General features: G+C 37.9%; 2 protein-coding genes across 3 annotated transcripts in view; both read right to left on the minus strand.

Moving 5' to 3' along the window:
* LOC127488448 (ESX-1 secretion-associated protein EspK-like) overlaps window positions 1-19,467 on the minus strand; it is a 131,621-nt gene that overhangs the window by 74,474 nt on the left and 37,680 nt on the right. The gene's annotated exons all lie outside the window — the stretch shown is intronic.
* LOC108175850 (heterogeneous nuclear ribonucleoprotein F-like) lies at window positions 11,987-14,196 on the minus strand. The gene is given in 1 exon segment (XM_051837810.2): window positions 11,987-14,196. A coding segment is annotated over 1 exon segment (1,245 nt). The 5' UTR covers window positions 13,815-14,196; the 3' UTR covers window positions 11,987-12,569.

Below are 19,467 nucleotides of genomic sequence, written 5' to 3' on the forward strand. Positions count from 1 at the left end.
ATCTTTAAAGTCTATAGATTAAAAATATATAATGTCAGGGAGTTCAGCAATAATGTATTCTAAATGTATGAAGCAACCTAATTGAAGGATATGGGGATAGTGCTAACTTAGGAAATTGTAAAAGTGAGTGGAGGGGTGTGCACTGTGGCAAAGCAGGTAAAACTGATGCCTGTGATACTGGCATCCAAACTGGGTGGTGACTCATGTCTTGACTGCCTCAATTACAATACAGCTCCCTGATAATGATCTAGAAAAAAACAGTGGAAGTTGGCCCAAGTGTTTGGGCCCCTATCCTCTACATGGGAACCCTAATGAAGATCCTGGTGATTTAGCCAGTGTGAATTTATCCAGGAGCCCCAAACATTAGAAGGTAACCTTGGTCCCAGTGGAAATGGAAAGGGCATGTTTGACTCATTTCACCCCCTCTCACCATGGTGCCTGCTGCAATTAGGGGAGGAGGGTGCCATTTTCGGCTAAAGTAGCTGCTATGGAAGCCTTGATGCACATACTCAGAGCTGGATGAGACAGGATGGCATCTTCTAAGCAGTACTGTCAGCAATGGTGGGGAGACAGCAACATTCAGTCAGTGGCTCTTGTGTACATATAAAATCCAGTGATTCTAAATAGAGGGAAAAATCCATGGTCATCACTGACTTTGAGTCTGATTGGGGAAGACTGACAGTGGGCTGGGCACCCAAAAATATTGTGTGAGGACCCCATGCTCCTTATATACCACAGACCATGGGGCTCAAGCCACCTAAGAGGAGCACCCACAGACAGCTGGCTCAAGGAATGTCTGTCACTCTGAGGCAGAGTGGACCCTCCACACCCAATGACTGTGGGAGCCTTGTGTGTTGAGACTGTGGGAACTCTGTGGTGGTAGGGGAGGGTACATGTTGTAGCTGGGCCTCTGGGCAGTCACTATGTGAGACTCCACATGCTCAGAGCTCCCTGGTTACCTGAGACCAATTGCTGCAATAGGATACAAACTTGGAATGAAGGATGTGTAGATCATTTGAGCAGTTCACATGGCAGTGCACATGAATGCTACACCCACTTGGAGTTAAGACCCAGGCATTGATCACCTTAGAGGAGAGGAGGTAAAGATGTGATCACACTAACAGAGGTGATCATTCCCTACCTTCTGTTATCCAGAAGAGACTTACCCTTGATATTTGCCCCACCATGAAGCACTGAGCAGAACTCCCTGGACACACCCAGCACACATAAGGGCATTCACTGAAAGTGCAAACATTCCACTAAGCCACAGATGCACAGTTCAAAAATAAAAGTGATAAGAGGGAAAAACAAGTATCTCCACAAATGCCTAACATAAATGAAGAAATTGAAGAAACAAGAATAAGAAGACAACATGACCTCATCCACAAAGGAACACAAAACATTTCAATACTAGAATATGAAGATGAAGGGATTGATGAAATGCCAGAAATTGAATTCCAAAGATTACCCACAGGATTACTCAAAAGTAACCAGAACCAAATTAATGATTTAAAGAAATTCATACATGACATGAGTGAAATTTTCCCATGAAATTGATATTTTAAAGAGAAATCAAAATGAAATATTAGAAATAAAGAATTCAGGGGCCTGCACAGTGGTATAGTGGGTTAAAGCCCTGGCCTGAAGCACTGGCATCCTATATGGGTGCCAGTTCTAGTGCCTGCTGCTCCTCTTCTGATCTAGCTCTCTGCTATGACCTGAGATAGCAGTAGGGGATGGCCCAAGTCCTTGGGCCCCTGGACCTATGTGAGAGACTAGAAGAAGCTTTTGGCTCTTGGCTTCAGATTGGCACAGCTCTAGCCATTGCAGCCATCTAAGGAGTAAAGCAGCAGATGCAAGACCTCTCTGTCTCTACCTCTCTCTGTAACTCTATTTTTCAAATAAATAAAATAAATCTTTTTAAAAAAGAAATATAGAATTCAATAGATCAAATTAGAAATATGGTAGAAAGCATTAAAAACAGAATTGCTGAGGCAGAAGAAAGAATATCTGAGTTGAAAGACAATTCCTGGAAATTTTACAGTCAGATAAAAACTGAAGAAATTAGAAAAATTAGAAGTAATGTTGGAGATTTATGGTATACTATCAAATGGCACAATGCATGGTGCTTAGGATTTCCTGAAAGTCTGGAAAGAGAAAATGGGCCAGAAGGCCTATTTAGTGAAAGAATTACAGAAAACTCCCCCAATTTGGAGAAAGAAAGGGACACTCAATAAAAGAAAGCAAATAGAACTCATAATAGAAATGACCAGAAAAGATCCTCAGCAAGACACATCATAGTCAAACTTTCCACAGTGAAAGATAAAAATAAATTCTAAAATGTGTATGAGAGAAATATCAGATTACTTTCAGAGGATCTCCACTTAGAATCACAGCTGACTTCTCATCAGAAACTCTACAGGTTAAGAGAATTGAAAGATATAGCTCAAGTCATAAGAGAATAAAATTGTCAACCCAGAATACTGTATCATGTAAAGCTCTCATTTATGAAATACAATGAAATAATGACATTCCATAGCAAACAGGAATTGAAAGAATTTGACACTTGTCCAACCTTACAAAAAATGCTTACGTGTCTGCTACACACAGAAACAGAAAGACAGTCAACATTATGAAAGAATGTAAATGGAGAAAATCTCCCTGTAAAACTACAATAGAAATCCAACAACAATAGGAATATTTATAGAAAACTGGCAAAGCCAAGTCATTTCTGATTAATATTAACCTTGAATATTAAACAGCCTCAAATTTACAGCTAAATGATACAGACTTAATGTATCTTTTAAATTCAAAAGCCATGTAATTGCTGCCTACAAGAAACACATCTCACCAACAAAGATCCATCCAGACTGAAAGTTAAAGAATGGAGAAAGCTATCCCATGCTAACAGAAAGCAAAAACAAGCTGGTGAAACCATCCTAATATCAGACAAAATAAACTTCACCACAGGAATTGTTAAAACAGAAAGAGAAATGTGTTATGTAATGAGATCAATTCAACAGGAAAATTGGACTTCAAAAAATGTGTATGTGCCCAATTATAGGGCACCTGCCTATTTAAAAGAAATGTTAATGTATCTAAAGGGAGGCATATGCTGATACAATAGTAATGGGGGACTTCAACATCCAACTTAAATTAATGGATGGAAATTCAATAAAGAAATAATATGCTTAACAGAAATTATGGATCAAATTATGGACCAAATAGACCTGTTATCTTCAGAGGTTTTCACTCTACAGTTGCACAATATACATTCTCATTTTCAGTGCATGGAATCTTCTCTAGGATAGACCATACACTAGGCCAAAATAAAAATTAAGCAAAATCAAAACAATCAGAATCATATGATGTATCTTCTCTGACCACAATGTAATGAAGCTAGAAATTAACAACCAAGAATTTCTAGATTACATGAAAACCCATGGAGAGAGAGCAACATCTCCTAAATAAATGGTTTGTCATAGATACAATCAAAAGATAAATAAAAAAAATAAAAAAATGAATGAAGATGATAATACATCATATGAAAACTTATGGATATAGGAAAAGCAGTGTTAATAGGGAAATTTACAGCAATTGTTGCCTACATCAAGAAATTTGGAAATAAATGTCAATCTATGTATTTCATGGACCAAGAAAAACAGCAACAAAATGCCAAATTAAGAGGAAATATACAACTTAGAGAAGACATAAGCAAAAATGAGCAAATTATAAAAGATCAGTAAAACGAAAAGACGGTTTTCTGAAAAAGTAAAACTGACACATGGCATTGATGAAGCTAACCAGAAAAGATGGAGACGAGCCAAATCAATAAAATCAGAGATGAAAAAGGAAATGTAACAACAGATATACAATTAACATGCAAAAAGCAATAACCTTTGTATACATAGACAGTACCATGTTGAGAATGTAATTTTAAGATAAATCTCATTTACAATAGCAACAAAGTATAAATACTTTATTATAAATTTAACCGAAGTTGACAAATATCTCTATCTCAAAAATTATAAAAAATTAAATAATTAGACAAAGACATAAAAATGTACACATCTTCCATTTTCATGGATTAGAACAATCAAAATGTCCATACCGCTGAAAGCAATTTATATATTCCATGCAATCCAAATCAAAATACCAAAGACATTCTTCTCATATCTAGGAAAAATGATGCTATTATTCATATGAAACAAAAGAGACCCCAAATAGCTAAATAAATCTTATACAACAAAAATAGTCAAAGGCATCACAGTATTAGATTTCAGGTCATACTACAGTGTAGTTATAACCAAAACAGTTTGGTGCTTGTACTAAAACAGACAGGTAGAGGCCAATGAAACAGAATAGAAGTTTCAGAAATCAATCCATGCAAAGGAGCTAAAATCAATCCCTAGAGCAAGGAAAATCTCTTCAACAAATGGTGCTGAGAAAACTGGATCTCCATGTGCATCAGTATGCTACAAGTCCACAAACTAGGCCTTGCACAAAAATCTACTCAAAATGGATCAAAGATCTAAATCTACAACCTGATAAAATCTAATTATTAGGAAACACTGAGGAAATTATTCAAGACATTGGCATGGGCAAAGACTTACTGGAAAAGACCCCAAATACCACAGGCAATCAAAATTAAAATTGACAAATAGGATTACTTCAAGCTGAGATGCTTCTGTATTGCAAACGAAACACTTAGCACAGTAAAGAGGCAATTGACAGAAGGGAAGAAAATAGCTGGAAACCATGCAACTGATAAAGGGTTAATATCCAGAATCTATAAAGAAATCAAGAAACTCAACAATGACAAAACAAACAATCCAGTTAAGAATTGGGTAAAGGACTTGAACAGTCATTTGTCTTGTCAAGAATGGAAGTTAATATGGCCAAAAGACACTTGAAGAAATGCTCAGAATCACTAGGTATCAGGGAAATGCAAGTCAAAATGACAATGAGTTTCCCTTCACCACAGTTAGAATGATTCTCATACAGAAATCAACAAACAACAAATGTTCATGAGTATGTGGGGAAAAAGGTACACTAATCCACTGTTGGTAGGAATGTAAACTTCTCCAACCTCTGTATAAGACAGTATGGAGATATCTCTAAAATCTGAACACAGATGTACCATATGACCCAGCCATTGCACTCCTAGGAATTTCTGCAAATCAAGTAAAGAAAAAAATTGGTATATGAAAGAGTTATCTGTACTCCCATTCCATTGCAGCTCAGTTCACAATAGCTAAGATATCGAATCAACTGAGATGTTCAATTATTGACTGGATAAAGAAATCATTTTATTTTTGTGTATATATATACAAATGTGACATGATCTGCCTCAAGTGTTAAACTCAGCTACATCGGTGTGATGCCAACTGTCACAAGAAAAATACAGCCATATCAATTATCTCTACCTCCTGTGAAGCCACCATCCCACATGGGCATAGTTTTGAGCTTCAGTAGTCCATTTCAGATCCGCCTCTCCACTAATGTGCTTAGAAAAACAGTGGAAATGTCCCAAATTCTAAAGCCCTTGCACTTATGGGGGAGACCTATAAGAAGCTCTTGTCTCCTGACTTCAGCCAGACCCAATCCCAGTCACTGTGGCCATTTCGGGAGTGAACCAATGGATGACAATCTCTCTCTTCCTCTATATTTCCCTCTTCCTATCTGTGACTCTGGCTATCAAAATAAAAATATCTAAAAAACTAAATAAATATTTAAGAGCTGGTGCTGTGGCTCAATAGGTTAATCCTCCACCTGCAGCACTGGCACACTGGGTTCTAGTCCCGGTTGGGGTGCCGGATTCTGTCCCAGTTGCCCCTCTTCCAGGCCAGCTCTCTGCTGTGACCCAGGAAGGCAGTGGAGAATGGCCCAAGTCCAGAAGCACCTGGCTCCTGGCTTCAGATCAGCGCAATGTGCTGGCCACAGTGCGCTGGCCAAGGCTGCCATTGAGGGTGAACCAACAGCAAAGGAAGAGCTTTCTCTCTTTCTCTCTCTCTCACTGTCCACTCTGCCTGTCAAATAAATAAATAAATATTTAAAAATAAACAAACAGAAAAACTTCCAGCCCAATATGGTCATTTATGGCTCTGCCTATACAGGGATGCCCTGCCAGAACCCTTGGTCCTGTAGCCTCAATACAATTCTCATTTGTGGCAAAATATTATTGAATGAATGCTGTGTCTACATAACCTTTTTCAACATGAGAAAAATATCTTTCAAAACCAAACAATAATGTAGATGCTCATGCTATGGAATGTTTTAACTAATATAGAGATTTAGTGAGCAAAATTTAGTAATGCAGGGGTCAGCGCGATGGCATAGATCTGGCCGTGGCGGCCATTTGGGGAGTGAACCAATGGAAGGAAGATCTTTCTCTCTGTCTCTCTTACTGTCTGTAACTCTACCTGTCAAATAAACAAAAATCTTTAAAAAAAATTAGTAATGCAATATGAGAAATAGCAGAGTGACAAGTCAAAACAGGAGTATTTGGTGTAAAAAGATATTCCACTATACTTAAAAAAGAAATATAAAAAAAATTCTCAATACATTGAATCAATGAATGATCAAATCACTTAAGAAAATGAACTTAAAGAAATCATCCTAATATCTAGAAGTATGCTTTGCAAAATTTCTAAAACTGCAGGTTAATTTACAACCCCATAAATTCTATTAAAAATAGATATGAGGGAATTTGGTGAAAACAGTTAATTATAATTAAATTTGAAGTGAAATAAAAAGTAAAAATAAATGAATGTAAAGCAACCAGATATCATTCCATCTACTTTAATAATTTTAAGAGAAAGTGTATCTGTCGCTACATTTTGGAAAATTTCTGTGACTGATAACTTTGTAATCATAAAAGTCAATTAAGTTTAAAATAAGTGACTTTGAAGGTGTAAAAGACTAAACTGACCCTAGATACTGTGAACATGAATGTTGCCAGGACAGCTTTCAGAATTTTGAGTGACCTGATCACATCACAATGAAAAATCAAGCAAGATGGCCACAGATTCATAGTAGTGGTACTCATTTAAAGTAGAGAGACAGAGAGAGGGAGTGGAGAGGAGAGAGAGAGAGAGAGAGAGCAATAAATTAAAACACAATAGCAAAAACACTACATAAAATATTCACTACATAAAATATTTTCATTCTTCTTTTTTTTTTTTTTTTTAAGAACAGGGCCCTGAACCTCGGGTGTAGGAGCTGCCTCTCTTTTTTTTTTTTAATTGTTTATGAGTTACACAGAGAGAGGAGAGGTAGGGAGAGAGTGTGAGAGAGAGAGAGAGGGAGGGAGAGAGAGAGAGAGATCTTTCATCCACTGGTTCACTCCCCAGGTGGCTTCAATGGCTGGGGCTGTGCCTATCTGAAGCCAGGAGCCAGGAGCTTCTTCTGGGTCTCCCACACAGGTGCAGGGGCCCAAGGACTTGAGCCACTTTCTACTGCTTTCCCAGGCCATAGCAGAGAGCTTGATCAGAAGTGGTGCAGCCAGGACTTGAACTGGCACATATATGGGATGCTGGTGCTTCAGGCCAGAACATTAACCTACTGTGCCACAGCACCGGCTCCTAAAATATTTTTCTAAAATGGAAATTGAAACTGAATAACTTGGTTGGAGTAATATTAATTAGCAGTTAAGTTTCAGCACTTAAGAAGAATTGTATATTGATTACAGTATTCAACCAAAAGTATTAAGTAGAACAAACAAAAAAAATACTAAGAGGGATAACATATTAAGCTGCTCATCAACAGTCAGGGTGAGGGCTGATCTGAAACTTAACTGAAAAGTGATTGCTGTTAAATATAAGAGTGGGAATAAGAGAGGGAAGAGATGTGCAATTCGGGACATGCTCAAGCTGACTTACCTCAAACGGTAGAGTTAGAAACATACCAGGGGATTCCAATTCAATCCCATCAAGGTGGCATGTACCAATGCCATCTCACTAGTCCCAGTGATCAATTTCTGTTCACAATTGATCATAGTGATAGGACTAAGAACAAAAGGGATCACAGAAACAATAGTGTCTGCAAATACTAGCTGATAGAATAAAAAAGGGAGAGAACGATCCAACATGGGAAGTGAGATACACAGCAGACCCATAGAATGGCAGATGTCCTAAACAGCACTCTGACCTCAGAATCAGCCCTTAAGGCATGAAGATCTGGCTGAAAAGCCCATGAGAGTATTTCAGGCATGGAAAGCCAAGACACTCTGGGAAAAAAAAAAAAAAACTAAATGAAAGATCTCCACGAGTGAGATCCCAGTGGAAAGAATGGGTCATCAAAGGAGGTACCTTTCTCTGAAGGGAGGAGAGAACTTCCACTTTGACCATGGCCTTGTCTAAATATGATCAGAGTCAGTGAACTCAGGGGGCTTCCATAGCCTTGGCAGCTCATGACAAGAGCCTAGGGGGATTACTGATGCCATAAACAAGAGTGCCAATTTGTTAAATCAACAACAGGAGTCACTGTGCACTTACTCCTCATGTAGGATCTTTGTCCTTAGTGTGCTGTACATTGAGATTTAATGCTATAACTAGTACTCAAACAGTATTTTTCACTTTATGTTTCTGTGTGGGAGCAAACTGTTGAAATCTTTACTTAATGTATGCTAAACTGATCTTCTCTATATAAAGAGAATCAAAAATGAATCCTGATGTGAATGGAAGGGGAGAGGGAGTGGGAAAGGGGAGGGTTGCGGGTGGGAGGGACGTTATCGGGGGGCAGCCATTTTAATCCATAAGCTGTACTTTGGAAATTTATATTCATTAAATAAAAGTTAAAAAAATTAATTAGCAAGCATAAAGGTATTTGGTGAAAAAGTGTCTGTTACAACAATGTTTAATGTATTTCTTAGGGCCTGGTGCTGAAGTGTAGTAGGCTAGGCCTCTGCCAGTGGTGCTAGCATCCCAGATGTGTCCTAGTTCATGTCCTGGCTGCTAGTCTTCTAATCCAGCTTTCTGTTATGGCCTGGGAAAGCAGTGGAGAGAATGGGCCAAGAACATAAGCCCCTGAACCTGTTTGGGGGACCTAGAGAAGTTCTTTGCTATTGGCTTTGAATAGGCTCTGCTCCAGCCATAGTGAAGACCTGGGGAGTGAACTAGTAGATGAAAGATCTTTCCCTCTGTCTCTCCCTCTGTCTGTATGTATCTAAATCTATCTTTAAAATAAAAAAGTAAAAAAAAAAAATTTAAATGGAGTACCTAAAATCATCATGAGATCTTTCCATGTTACATGGTATATTACAGGAAATATAGCAGTGTCTGGAATGTATGATGGAAAATTCATATTCCAATGATAAAAATCTGGAAAAGGTAAAAATGTGTCAATTAGAAAGGAAGAGTAAATACACCTGGCCTAGGACTCCTGTATACACATGAATTTCCCAGGAGGACTCACAGAGCTTCGAGCAATGAAAATGCAAAGCAAGTCTGAAACAAAGTCACTGTATCACCACTGGCTTACTAGAATGTTAGTGATACACAGGTTATAACAACAGGTTAAAAAAGTAAAGTAAAAATAAAAGTGATGAATGTGTTATAAAAACATGTTGTGATTACGGACACAAGTAAAAATGAACACACACTATGAAATAAGATATGTTATGGTTACTGTGTGAAGTAATGTGTAATTTGAAAGGGGAAATAATGGTGTGAAAAGTAAACATAGGGAACTTTCTGATAAATAGTTCAACACAATTATATCAATATCAGAAATTATGAAAAAATCCCAAAATTTAAATAACACAGATCATGTCATGTTCTATAATATATGAAAGGAAAGGTTCACACATCTTGAATTACAGTGTGGAAGTTTTAAAAATCAAAGGCAAAATTTAGAACTAACATATCTGTGAGAAACTATGTACGTGAGAGTTAACGAAACCTACAGAATTTGAGTGTTTTGATGACTTCACAAAATGCTAACCAAGCTAAACACATAGTGTTGGGCTTGCTCAGATTAAGACATTAAAATATGTACTGATAATAGATATAATTTTTACAATTTATTTGACAGGTAGAGTTACAGAGAGAGACAGAAAGAAAGGTCTTCCTTCTGTTCACTCCCCAAATGGCTGCTAAATCTGGTGCTGCACCAATCTGAAGCCAGGAGCCAGGTACTTCCTCCTGGTCTCTCATGGGTTCAGGGGCCTAACCACTTAGGCCATCCTCCACTGCCCTCCCAGGCCACAGCAGAAAGCTGGATTGGAAGAGAAGCAACCGTGACTAGAACCAGCACCCATATGGGATGCTGGAGCTGCAGGAGGAGGATTAACCAAGTGAGCCACAGCACCAGCCCCGATAATAGCTATAATTTAAAAAGTCATGCAATTATGAAAAGCAAATTATTATCAATGTAAGAAAAATAACTTGGGAGGAGAAATAAAAATAATCTAATACAGTTACAGAAGCACAGATTGTTACTGTTGCATTAAAAATGAATGCTAGAAAATCCAACATATTTATACCAAAGATCATACCATTTTACATAAGTAAAATAAGCATGTCTGGGGGATGATGTTATGGTACAGTGGATTAAGCCAATGGGCTTGCTCTTATCAATCACTGTGATGCCTGGTAGAAGTACAATCTATTCTGCATTACTGATCCAGCTTTCTGCTAATGTACCTTGGAGGCATAAGATTATGGCCTAAATAATCCATTTCCTGCCATCCACATCAAAGCTCCAGATGGGGTTTCTGGCTCCTGGCTTAGGCCTGGCTCAGTCCCAGTTGCTGTGGCAATTAGATGAGTGCACAAATACATGGAATTTCCCTCCTCCATCTTTCTTTTCCACTCTGCCCTTAAAATAAATCTTTAAAAAACTAAAAGCCTTGACTATGTAGAACTATGTTACTTTCAATAATAAGAGGTACATTTTGATCCCCCAAAATATCAGCAATATCTGCAAAATGCTTCCTATAAAGAGTTAACAGCCAGGTATCACATTAAATTGATCTGAAAAAAATGTGTACATAAAGGTTGTGAGGTAGTTATAACTTCACAGCATTGATAAAATCACAATGAACAAGATAGCATGGAATGCTCTGGTTTCTAGATACTATGACACACAAAGGTAATACGTATAATGCTAAGGTATAAACTAGAATGATAAAGGTATGCAAATGCAGTAAAATAATATTGTGATCACTGTGAGAAAAATAAACAATTTGTGAGAAAAATAAACAATTTGTTAACAAGAGTGGAGGCTAACTTTATGGTTTAATAAGTCAAAGACACTACCTGTGATGCCAGCATCCTGTATGGGCAGATGTCCCACATCTGATCTAACTCTCTGCTAATGACCCGAGAAAAGGAGTGGAAGGTGGCCTAAGGGTTTAGACCCTTGCCATCCTTGTGGGAGAACTAGATGAAATTCTTAGCCTTCAACCTGGATCTGAATTAGCTGTTGCAGCCATCTGAGAAGTGAAACAGCAGATGGATGGTCTCTCCCTCCCTTCCTTCCTTCCTTCCTTCCTTCCTTCCTTCCTTCCTTCCTTCCTTCTTTCCTTCCTTCTTTCTTTCCTTCCTTCCTACCTTCCTTCCTTCCTTCTTTCCTTCCTTCTTTCCTTCCTTCCTTCCTTCCTTCCTTCCTTTCCTTCTTTCCTTCTTTCCTCTATCTCTCTCCCTTCTCTCTTCCTCTCTCTTTTTCTCCCTTTCTCTCTCTCTCCTCTCCCTCCCTTCTTCCTTCCCCTCCTACCTCCCATCCCTATAGCTCTGATTTTTAAATAAAGAAAACTTAAAAAAAAAAAAGGAATGAGGTGTGCAAAACCAATGTCAGGTAAGGTGCTAAAAACAGTCCATCATGCATTAAAAGGGGAAAACAAATGAAATCTTTTCCAGGAAACATAAATCAATGATATATGTCACCATTTACCTGAATAGTAATAAATAAAACATGACACAAATATTCTGTTGAAACTCTTTTTTTTATTGTGAAAAAGTCTTTATTTTAAGAAAAAAAATTAATTAACAAAAAATTTAACAAGTTTCACTTAGCAAAATACACCCCAAAGGAAATCACAGCACAAAGAAAGTTTTAAGTCAAGGCCTCACCAATTCCAACAGTATTAGCATTGTGTTTCAATTCTCAAAACTAACTTTTAAAAAGCTTAAAACTTAACCTAAAAGATTTAAATGAAAATAAAAACTAGAATGAACAAACATGAGAAATGTTTCTCTTTGAATTAGGGATCTAGCACCTTTGAGTTTTCCACAAAAGTACATCTCCCCAAGGTGTCCACTGTGGTGTGGTGTAAAAGATCCACTATTTAACATACTTAAACTACTTTAACTCAGATAACATCACTCAGAAGGATACTACTAAAATGTTAATCGAGAAAAGCAGAAAATAGTTTTAGTTTACTCAATATCACATGCTAGAAGAAAAGTTTGCATGAGAAAACACTGAAGAGGTAATTTTTAATCCAGATTTCACAAACTCATGGTGCAAAATGGGTTCCACAGCTTCCTCTAGGGTAATAACTGCTTTTTCACGGCTTGCTGGCTGCCTCTGAAAATTTGATTGAAATTAACTCAAATGCTTCTACAAAACTAATCATATCCACCCATGCTATTCTGACCACTATGGCCAGCGCTGTAACAACCGCTCACTGACTGGCTCTCCAGGCCACCGTAGGTGGCCTGAGCTGCGGACACCCCCATGCCCTGCATCACCTGGCTGCTGTAGGCCCCGTTGCTGGCCCCTGTTGTGGAATTCAAGAAGAGTTCTATGTATCTGTGCTGCATATTGGCCCTATCTTTCGACATCACTGCCACAGCTTCTTCGTGGGTGGCAAACTCCACATCAGGTTCGCCCGTCACTCTTCCATCTGGGCAGATCTCAATATGGACTCTCACCGGGTTAAGTGGAGAGAAGTTGTAGATGTCGTTCTCAGTCGCTTTGTATGGCAGCCCTCTCATGTGGACGCAGTGGCTGGTGGTGCTCTGCACTGTGAACTCGCTATCTCCGTATCTGTGGTCATACATTCCTGAGAGGCAGTAGCTGAGGTCTCTTCTGAACAGATCAGTGGTGAAGCCGTAGCCATCGCTGAGGCCACTGTACTCCTCATAGCCTCCATAGCCAGTGCTGTAGGCGCCAGGCCGCATTCTCTCCAAGCCTGCCTGCTTCACAATGCCAATATACCTCCAGGCTGTGCCAGGCCTGTCATAGGGCCCGGGTCGCTGAACAGACATGAACTTCAGAGGAGGATCTGAGTATGACCTCACTTCTTCCTGACTGCTCTTAAATACCTCAATATATCTGTGCCCTATTCTCTCCTTGTGCTTCTCTAGCGCCTTCTCTGCTAGCTCCTGAGAGGCAAACTGCATGAAGGCCTCCCCTGTAATCTTGCCCTCGGGGTCCACAGGCAAAGTGATCCCGTTTGGCACGATTTCCAACCCTGAGAAAAACTAAACAATTTCTTCCTTTGTGCATCCAAACGGGAGTCCTTGAAGCTGCACGAAGCCATCATTAGCGGTGTCAGCGTTGTTTGGACCGCTGTGCTTCAACACCCAATCCATCTCGGTTCTGTGAGACTTGAACACCTCAATGTACCGGTGCCCCATGCTTTCCCTGTCTTTTTGCAGGGCCATTTTGACATCATCTTCTGATTCAAGTTCAACAAATGCCTCACCACTCTGCCTGCCTTCTCTAGTGTAGATAAAATGAACGCCTGCAGCCCCATCATGAATTGTGCAGTCGGACAGAAAGTTCTGCATGTCCTCAATAGAGCAGGACCAGGGCAGGCCATGGAGCTTGACCACAAAGCCTTCACCTCCCTCGGGACCCAGCATCATGGACACTTGACAGGGTACATGTCAGACAAACTTGGGTGCAAGTTGTCTTTTTATGGCTTAGAGTATCACCAAGGATACCTTCAGTAGGAGACACCTCTGGTAGGTAACCAACTGTCCACTGAGGAGAGCTGGCCTGGTTTCTATTTGCATTCAGCAAGAGCAGCTTCCAGCGAAGGACCCCAGATCCCACCCGAGCTTAGACGCGCAGAGGGCTCCAGGCAAACTCCAGGTGCATCTTTTTGTTCTTAACCTTCTTCAGGAAGATGTGGTGCAATCCTCCTGTTGAAACTCTTAGAAAGCAAAATCTTATAAATATTGAGAACAAGTAAAAATATATTACTGAAAACAGTGAATTATCAGAAGGCTTAAGATTATTCTGAAAATATGTATGCATGATAACTTAGGGATTATTATGTGTGAATAAATGAGTAATCTGGTAAGAGTAATAATAGAATGACAAACAATTGTAAAAGCAGTTGCTGAAAAATACATAATTAAAATTACATTTAAAATGGGAAATAAAGAGAAGGTAAAACAATCCCATTTCTTTGAGAATACTCATATATGAAAGATGATGGTACATGGGTTTTTTAAACTACCCAATTGGGTAGTTTAAAAATCATAGGAAAATTCAAAGTTCCCCAACAATTGAGAAAAAGTTTTTTAAAAAAATGTCATCAAGAAGAGGTGAATAACTGGTGGGACCTAAGATGGCTTTAAGATTTGTGTAAATGAAGATTGCAGGGACAGTTTACAGTTTTGATATAAATGATGACCTCATATTGAAAAAGGTTATTAGTGATATATAGATAAAACACATAATATCAAAGACAAAACTAAAGAGTTAGAAATATTATGAGGGGCTGGTGCTGTGGCGCAGTGAGTAAAGACAATGCCTTCAATGCCTTCATCCATATGGGTGCTGGTTTGAGTCCCAGCTGCTCCATTTCCAATACAGCTCTCTGCTATAGCCTGAGAAAGCCGTAGAAGATGGCCCAAGTCCTTAGGTTCCTACACCCACATTGGAGACATGGAAGAAGCTCCTGGCTTCTGGCTTCAGATTGACACAGCTCCGGCCATTGCAGCCATCTGGGGAGTTAAGCAGCAGAAGGAAGACTTCTCCCTGCCTCTCTGTAATTCTGCCTTTCAAATAAAGAAATAAATCTTTAAAAAATATATTATGAAATAAAAATAGGGCATATATACACAATGGAGTACTACTCAGTCATAAAAAAAGAATGCAATCCCAACTTTTACAACAAAATGGATGCAACTAGAGTCCATTATGCTTAGTGAAATAAGCCAGTGACAAAAAAAGGCAATGCATGTTTTCTCTTATATGTTGGAGTTAATGTAGGATACAACAAACAAAATGCATAAAAATGAAATTGACATTATGATATACTCATTGTTTATGACCTTCTCTATCTTCCTGTGGAATAATGGTTTTCCTACTTTTTACTTGTTGAATATTGTCATTACTGGTGCATTAAATCTGTGATTATAAAGTACATGTTAATTGTTATTGCAAAAAATAAAGAAAAAAGAAAGCCAGAGGGGGAATTGAGGGAGGGGGAAAATTGTGGTCATTTTCCTGGAATTGTATCTATAAACTTCATGAAATCTGTTCTTTTTATACGATAAAAATTTAAGAAGAAATAAAATTCACTTATAATTACTGTGAGAATAAATGAATAATTTTAGTTTAAACAATAATTGTGTGAAAAGAGAATATGACATTACTCTAAAACAGACTATTATAAGTACATTTAAAAAGGAAAACAAATAATATATTTCAGAAAAGAGAAATCAAAGACCATATAATTTACCACAATAATCTTATTTTTTCTTTCCTAACCACAATTTTCTTAAAGGAAATATGTATATAGAACTATTCATCAAAACTTTCAACAATTGAAAAGTCTCTAATAATCATTAAGGGTATTTGTTAACTGCAAGAATGAATTATCAGATGAATCTAGGACATCTCTGAAAATACATGTCCATGATGGTTGCCACAAAAACTATAATTTTTTTGAAGCTGGTGATCTCATAATGAAAAATTCAACCATGATGACCATGCATTCACAGTGCTAAGACTGGCTTACAATACCAAGTTAAAGAAATATATAGGGGGCCAGCTCTGTAGTGCAGTAGTTTAATCCTCTGCCTAAGGCACCTGCATCCCATATGGGAGCAGGTTCTAGTCCTGGCAGCCCCTATTACAATCAAGCTCTCTGCTATACCCTGGGAAAGCAGTAGAAGATGGTCTAAGTGCTTGGGCCCCTGCACCCACATGGGAGACTAGGAAGAAACACCTGACTCCTGGCTTTGGATTGGCACAGCTCCTGCCATTGTGGCCATCTGGGGAGTGAAACAACAGAAGGAAGACCTTTCTCTCTGTCTCTCCCTCTCATTGTCTGTAACTCTACCTGTCAAATAAATAAATAAAATCTTTAAAAAAAAGAGATATATAGGTGTTAGCTATAGACTCAAATGCAAAAACAAAAAAAAAAGTTTTGAAGTAAAATATATTATAATTACTATGAGAATAAATAAATAATTTTAGTAACAATGATAGAATGACAAGGATATAAAGAAACTGTTGAAAACTAGACTATTGAGGCTGATATTGTGGCAAAGTGGGTAGGGTAAATGTCTGTAGTGCTGGCACCCCATATGGATACAAATTTGAGTCCTGGCTGCTCCACACTGATCCAGCTCCCTGATAATGTGTCTGGTAAAGCACTGGATGATAGACCAATTCTTTGTCCATTGCACCCCTGTGAAATACCTGGAAAAATCTTCTGTACTGTGTCTTCAGTCTGGCCCAGTCTTAGACTTTGTGGGTATTTTGGGAGTGAACCAAGAAGGAAGATTTTTCTCTCTCTCTCTCTATCTCTCACTCTCACTCTCTCTCTTCCTTTCTCATTGTAACTCTGTCTTTCAAATATATAAAATCTATTTAAAACATATACTATTGTAATTAAGGTAAAAAGAAAAACAAATAAAAATTTTCCATGAGATATAAATCAAACATCACCTGCTAGAATAATAACACAGGTAAGATATATGGATTTAGAAGTAACCTACGGACATTTCCAAAAAAATCAAAGGTAATCTCACAATTCCATAAGTATTCACAATTACCAAGAAATATGATGCTGTGTAGGAGGCATTGTCTAGACTCTCCTGAAATGGCTCTGAAAAACTGTGTCCATGAAAATTCCCAGAACAACTTACACAATTTTATGGCAGTTGATAACCTCATAATGAAAACACCAAGAAAAATGACCTGAAGTTCACAGTGGAAGGATTTGCATAGAATAGATTATTAAGATATACATAGGTGATAGTTACAAGACCAGACAAGAAAATTAAAGGAGGATGCTGGAGATGTTACAAAATCAAATATATTATAAGAAAGAGTAATTTCACAGAAATAATAGAACAATTAGGTAAAAGTTTGGCTGGAAACTATATGACTACAATTACTCTACAAAGGAAAATGAATGAAAAAATACAAAATGGAAATCAAAAAAGTTCAAAGAAGTTAGCAGAAAAATATTCAATGAGGCCAGTGGCTGTACCTCCTCTACTGTAACACTCATACATCAATAGTAATTATAGAGTCCCATACATTTCATGTAAGTTAAAAAATTGTTCATGCGGGTCAACATCCTGGTGCAGCAGATAAAACTGCCATCTGTAAAACAATCATCCCACATTTGTGCTGGTTCACTTCCAATCCAGCTCCCTGTTAATGGCCTGAAATATGCGGTGGAAAATAGCCCAAGTGATTGGGCACCGGCAACTCATGTGGGCGATGGGAAGAAACTCCTGGCTCCTGGCTCCTGGCTCTTGACTCCAGGCTGCAGCCAGATCCACCCAAGCCATTGAAAAATCTGTGGAGTAAACTAGAAGATGGTAGATTTCTTTCTCTCCTCTGTGTATCTCTTCAAATAAATAAATATTTTAAAAAGAAAATAAGATAAGATGGCTCTAAAATGGATTACCTGGACAGTGTGAATTTTCAGGGGTGCCAAGATTTCTCAAAATATATGTGCATCACAATTTTCAGTAGAGCTTAAATAATTTTGCTGGAGTTCATGACTTCATAGTCAAAATTTAATTTGTTTACAGGTTCATAAAGAAGGATAAACAGACTAGGATATTAAAACACACACAGGGGTAATGGTAATCTGAAAGATGAAACATAAAAATTGGATGTTTTATGAATTGAAATATATTGATTAAGTGAGTAGAAATGATTAATTCGGTGGGACAAATGATAAATTTTATTAATTGGTGATAAATTGAGTATTACAACATATTAAAAAGGAAAGTAAAGACTCAAGAAAAAGAAAATCAAAGACAATGACACTTACCATAACAGTCTTCAACTACTTTAGTTTTCCCAATTAAAGGGAAATTTACAGTCCCACAAACATCCATAAAATATACACGATATATTACCTGGAAGAGGTGAATGATTACCCCATCCTAAGATGTCTCTGAGAAACTGTGTACTTGAAAGTTGCCAAGACAACTTACAGAACTTTGAAGAAGCTGATGACCTCACAATGTAAACCCTAGCAAGATGGCCTCCATTTCACCAGGAAAATACTGACTTAAACTAGGATATTAAAGATATATGCAGATGGAATGCAGAAAGTCAAGGATCAAAAGAATTCTAAAGTGCTGCAAATATTATGAAGTGAAAAGCAATATGCTGACATTTTTGTGACAAGGAATGAGTATTTTGTTTGAAACAATACTAATGTGACAGGAGAAAAGAGAAATTACCTAAAAATAGAACATTCAAATAACATTAAATCTGTATTTGTGGTGGTAATATATTCAAAGACAGCAACAAAATATAAAGGTTGCAGGTGTTTTAAAAACATGGTAATTGTCATGAGAAGCAATTGTCAATTTTGTGGAGCAACTAATTTAAAATGAAAAAGCAAGATTACACTTTTCAGGTCCTCCCAGAATTTCACTTTTATAGTAATTATTATTCATTTTATTTTATTTTACAAAATATCAATTTACCATGGGATAGGAAAATCTTGGTCCTTTCCTACAGATGGTTTGAAAAGCACTGCTCTAGCAACAAGCTAGAATGCACCATTAAAAATGTATTGACATTATACAGAGTATAAATATTTAATTAATTGAATAATAAACTCATTCTTAAGAGTAGGTTTTCTATACCAGGGGATTCCAATTCAATCCCATCAAGGTGGCATGTACCAATGCCATCTCACTAGTCCAAGTGATCAATTTCAGTTCACAATTGATCATAATGAAAGGACTAAGAGTCAAAGGGAGCACATAAACAAGTCTAGTGCCTGCTAATACTAACCGATAGAATAAAGGGGAGAGTGATCCAACATGGGAAGCGAGATACTCAGCAGACTCATAGAATGGTGGATGTCCTAAACAGCACTCTGGCCTCAGAATCAGCCCTAAAGGCATTCCGATCTGGCTGAAAAGCCCATGAGAGTATTTCAGGCATGGAAAGCCAAGACACTCTGGCAAAAAAAAAAATAAAAAAAAAAAAACCTAAATGAAAGATCTCTGTGAGTGAGATCCCAGTGGAAAGAACAGGTCTTCAAAGAAGGAGGTACCTTTCTCTGAAGGGAGGAGA

Source organism: Oryctolagus cuniculus, chromosome 2 (assembly GCF_964237555.1).
Source record: "Oryctolagus cuniculus chromosome 2, mOryCun1.1, whole genome shotgun sequence".
NCBI lineage: Eukaryota > Metazoa > Chordata > Mammalia > Lagomorpha > Leporidae > Oryctolagus > Oryctolagus cuniculus.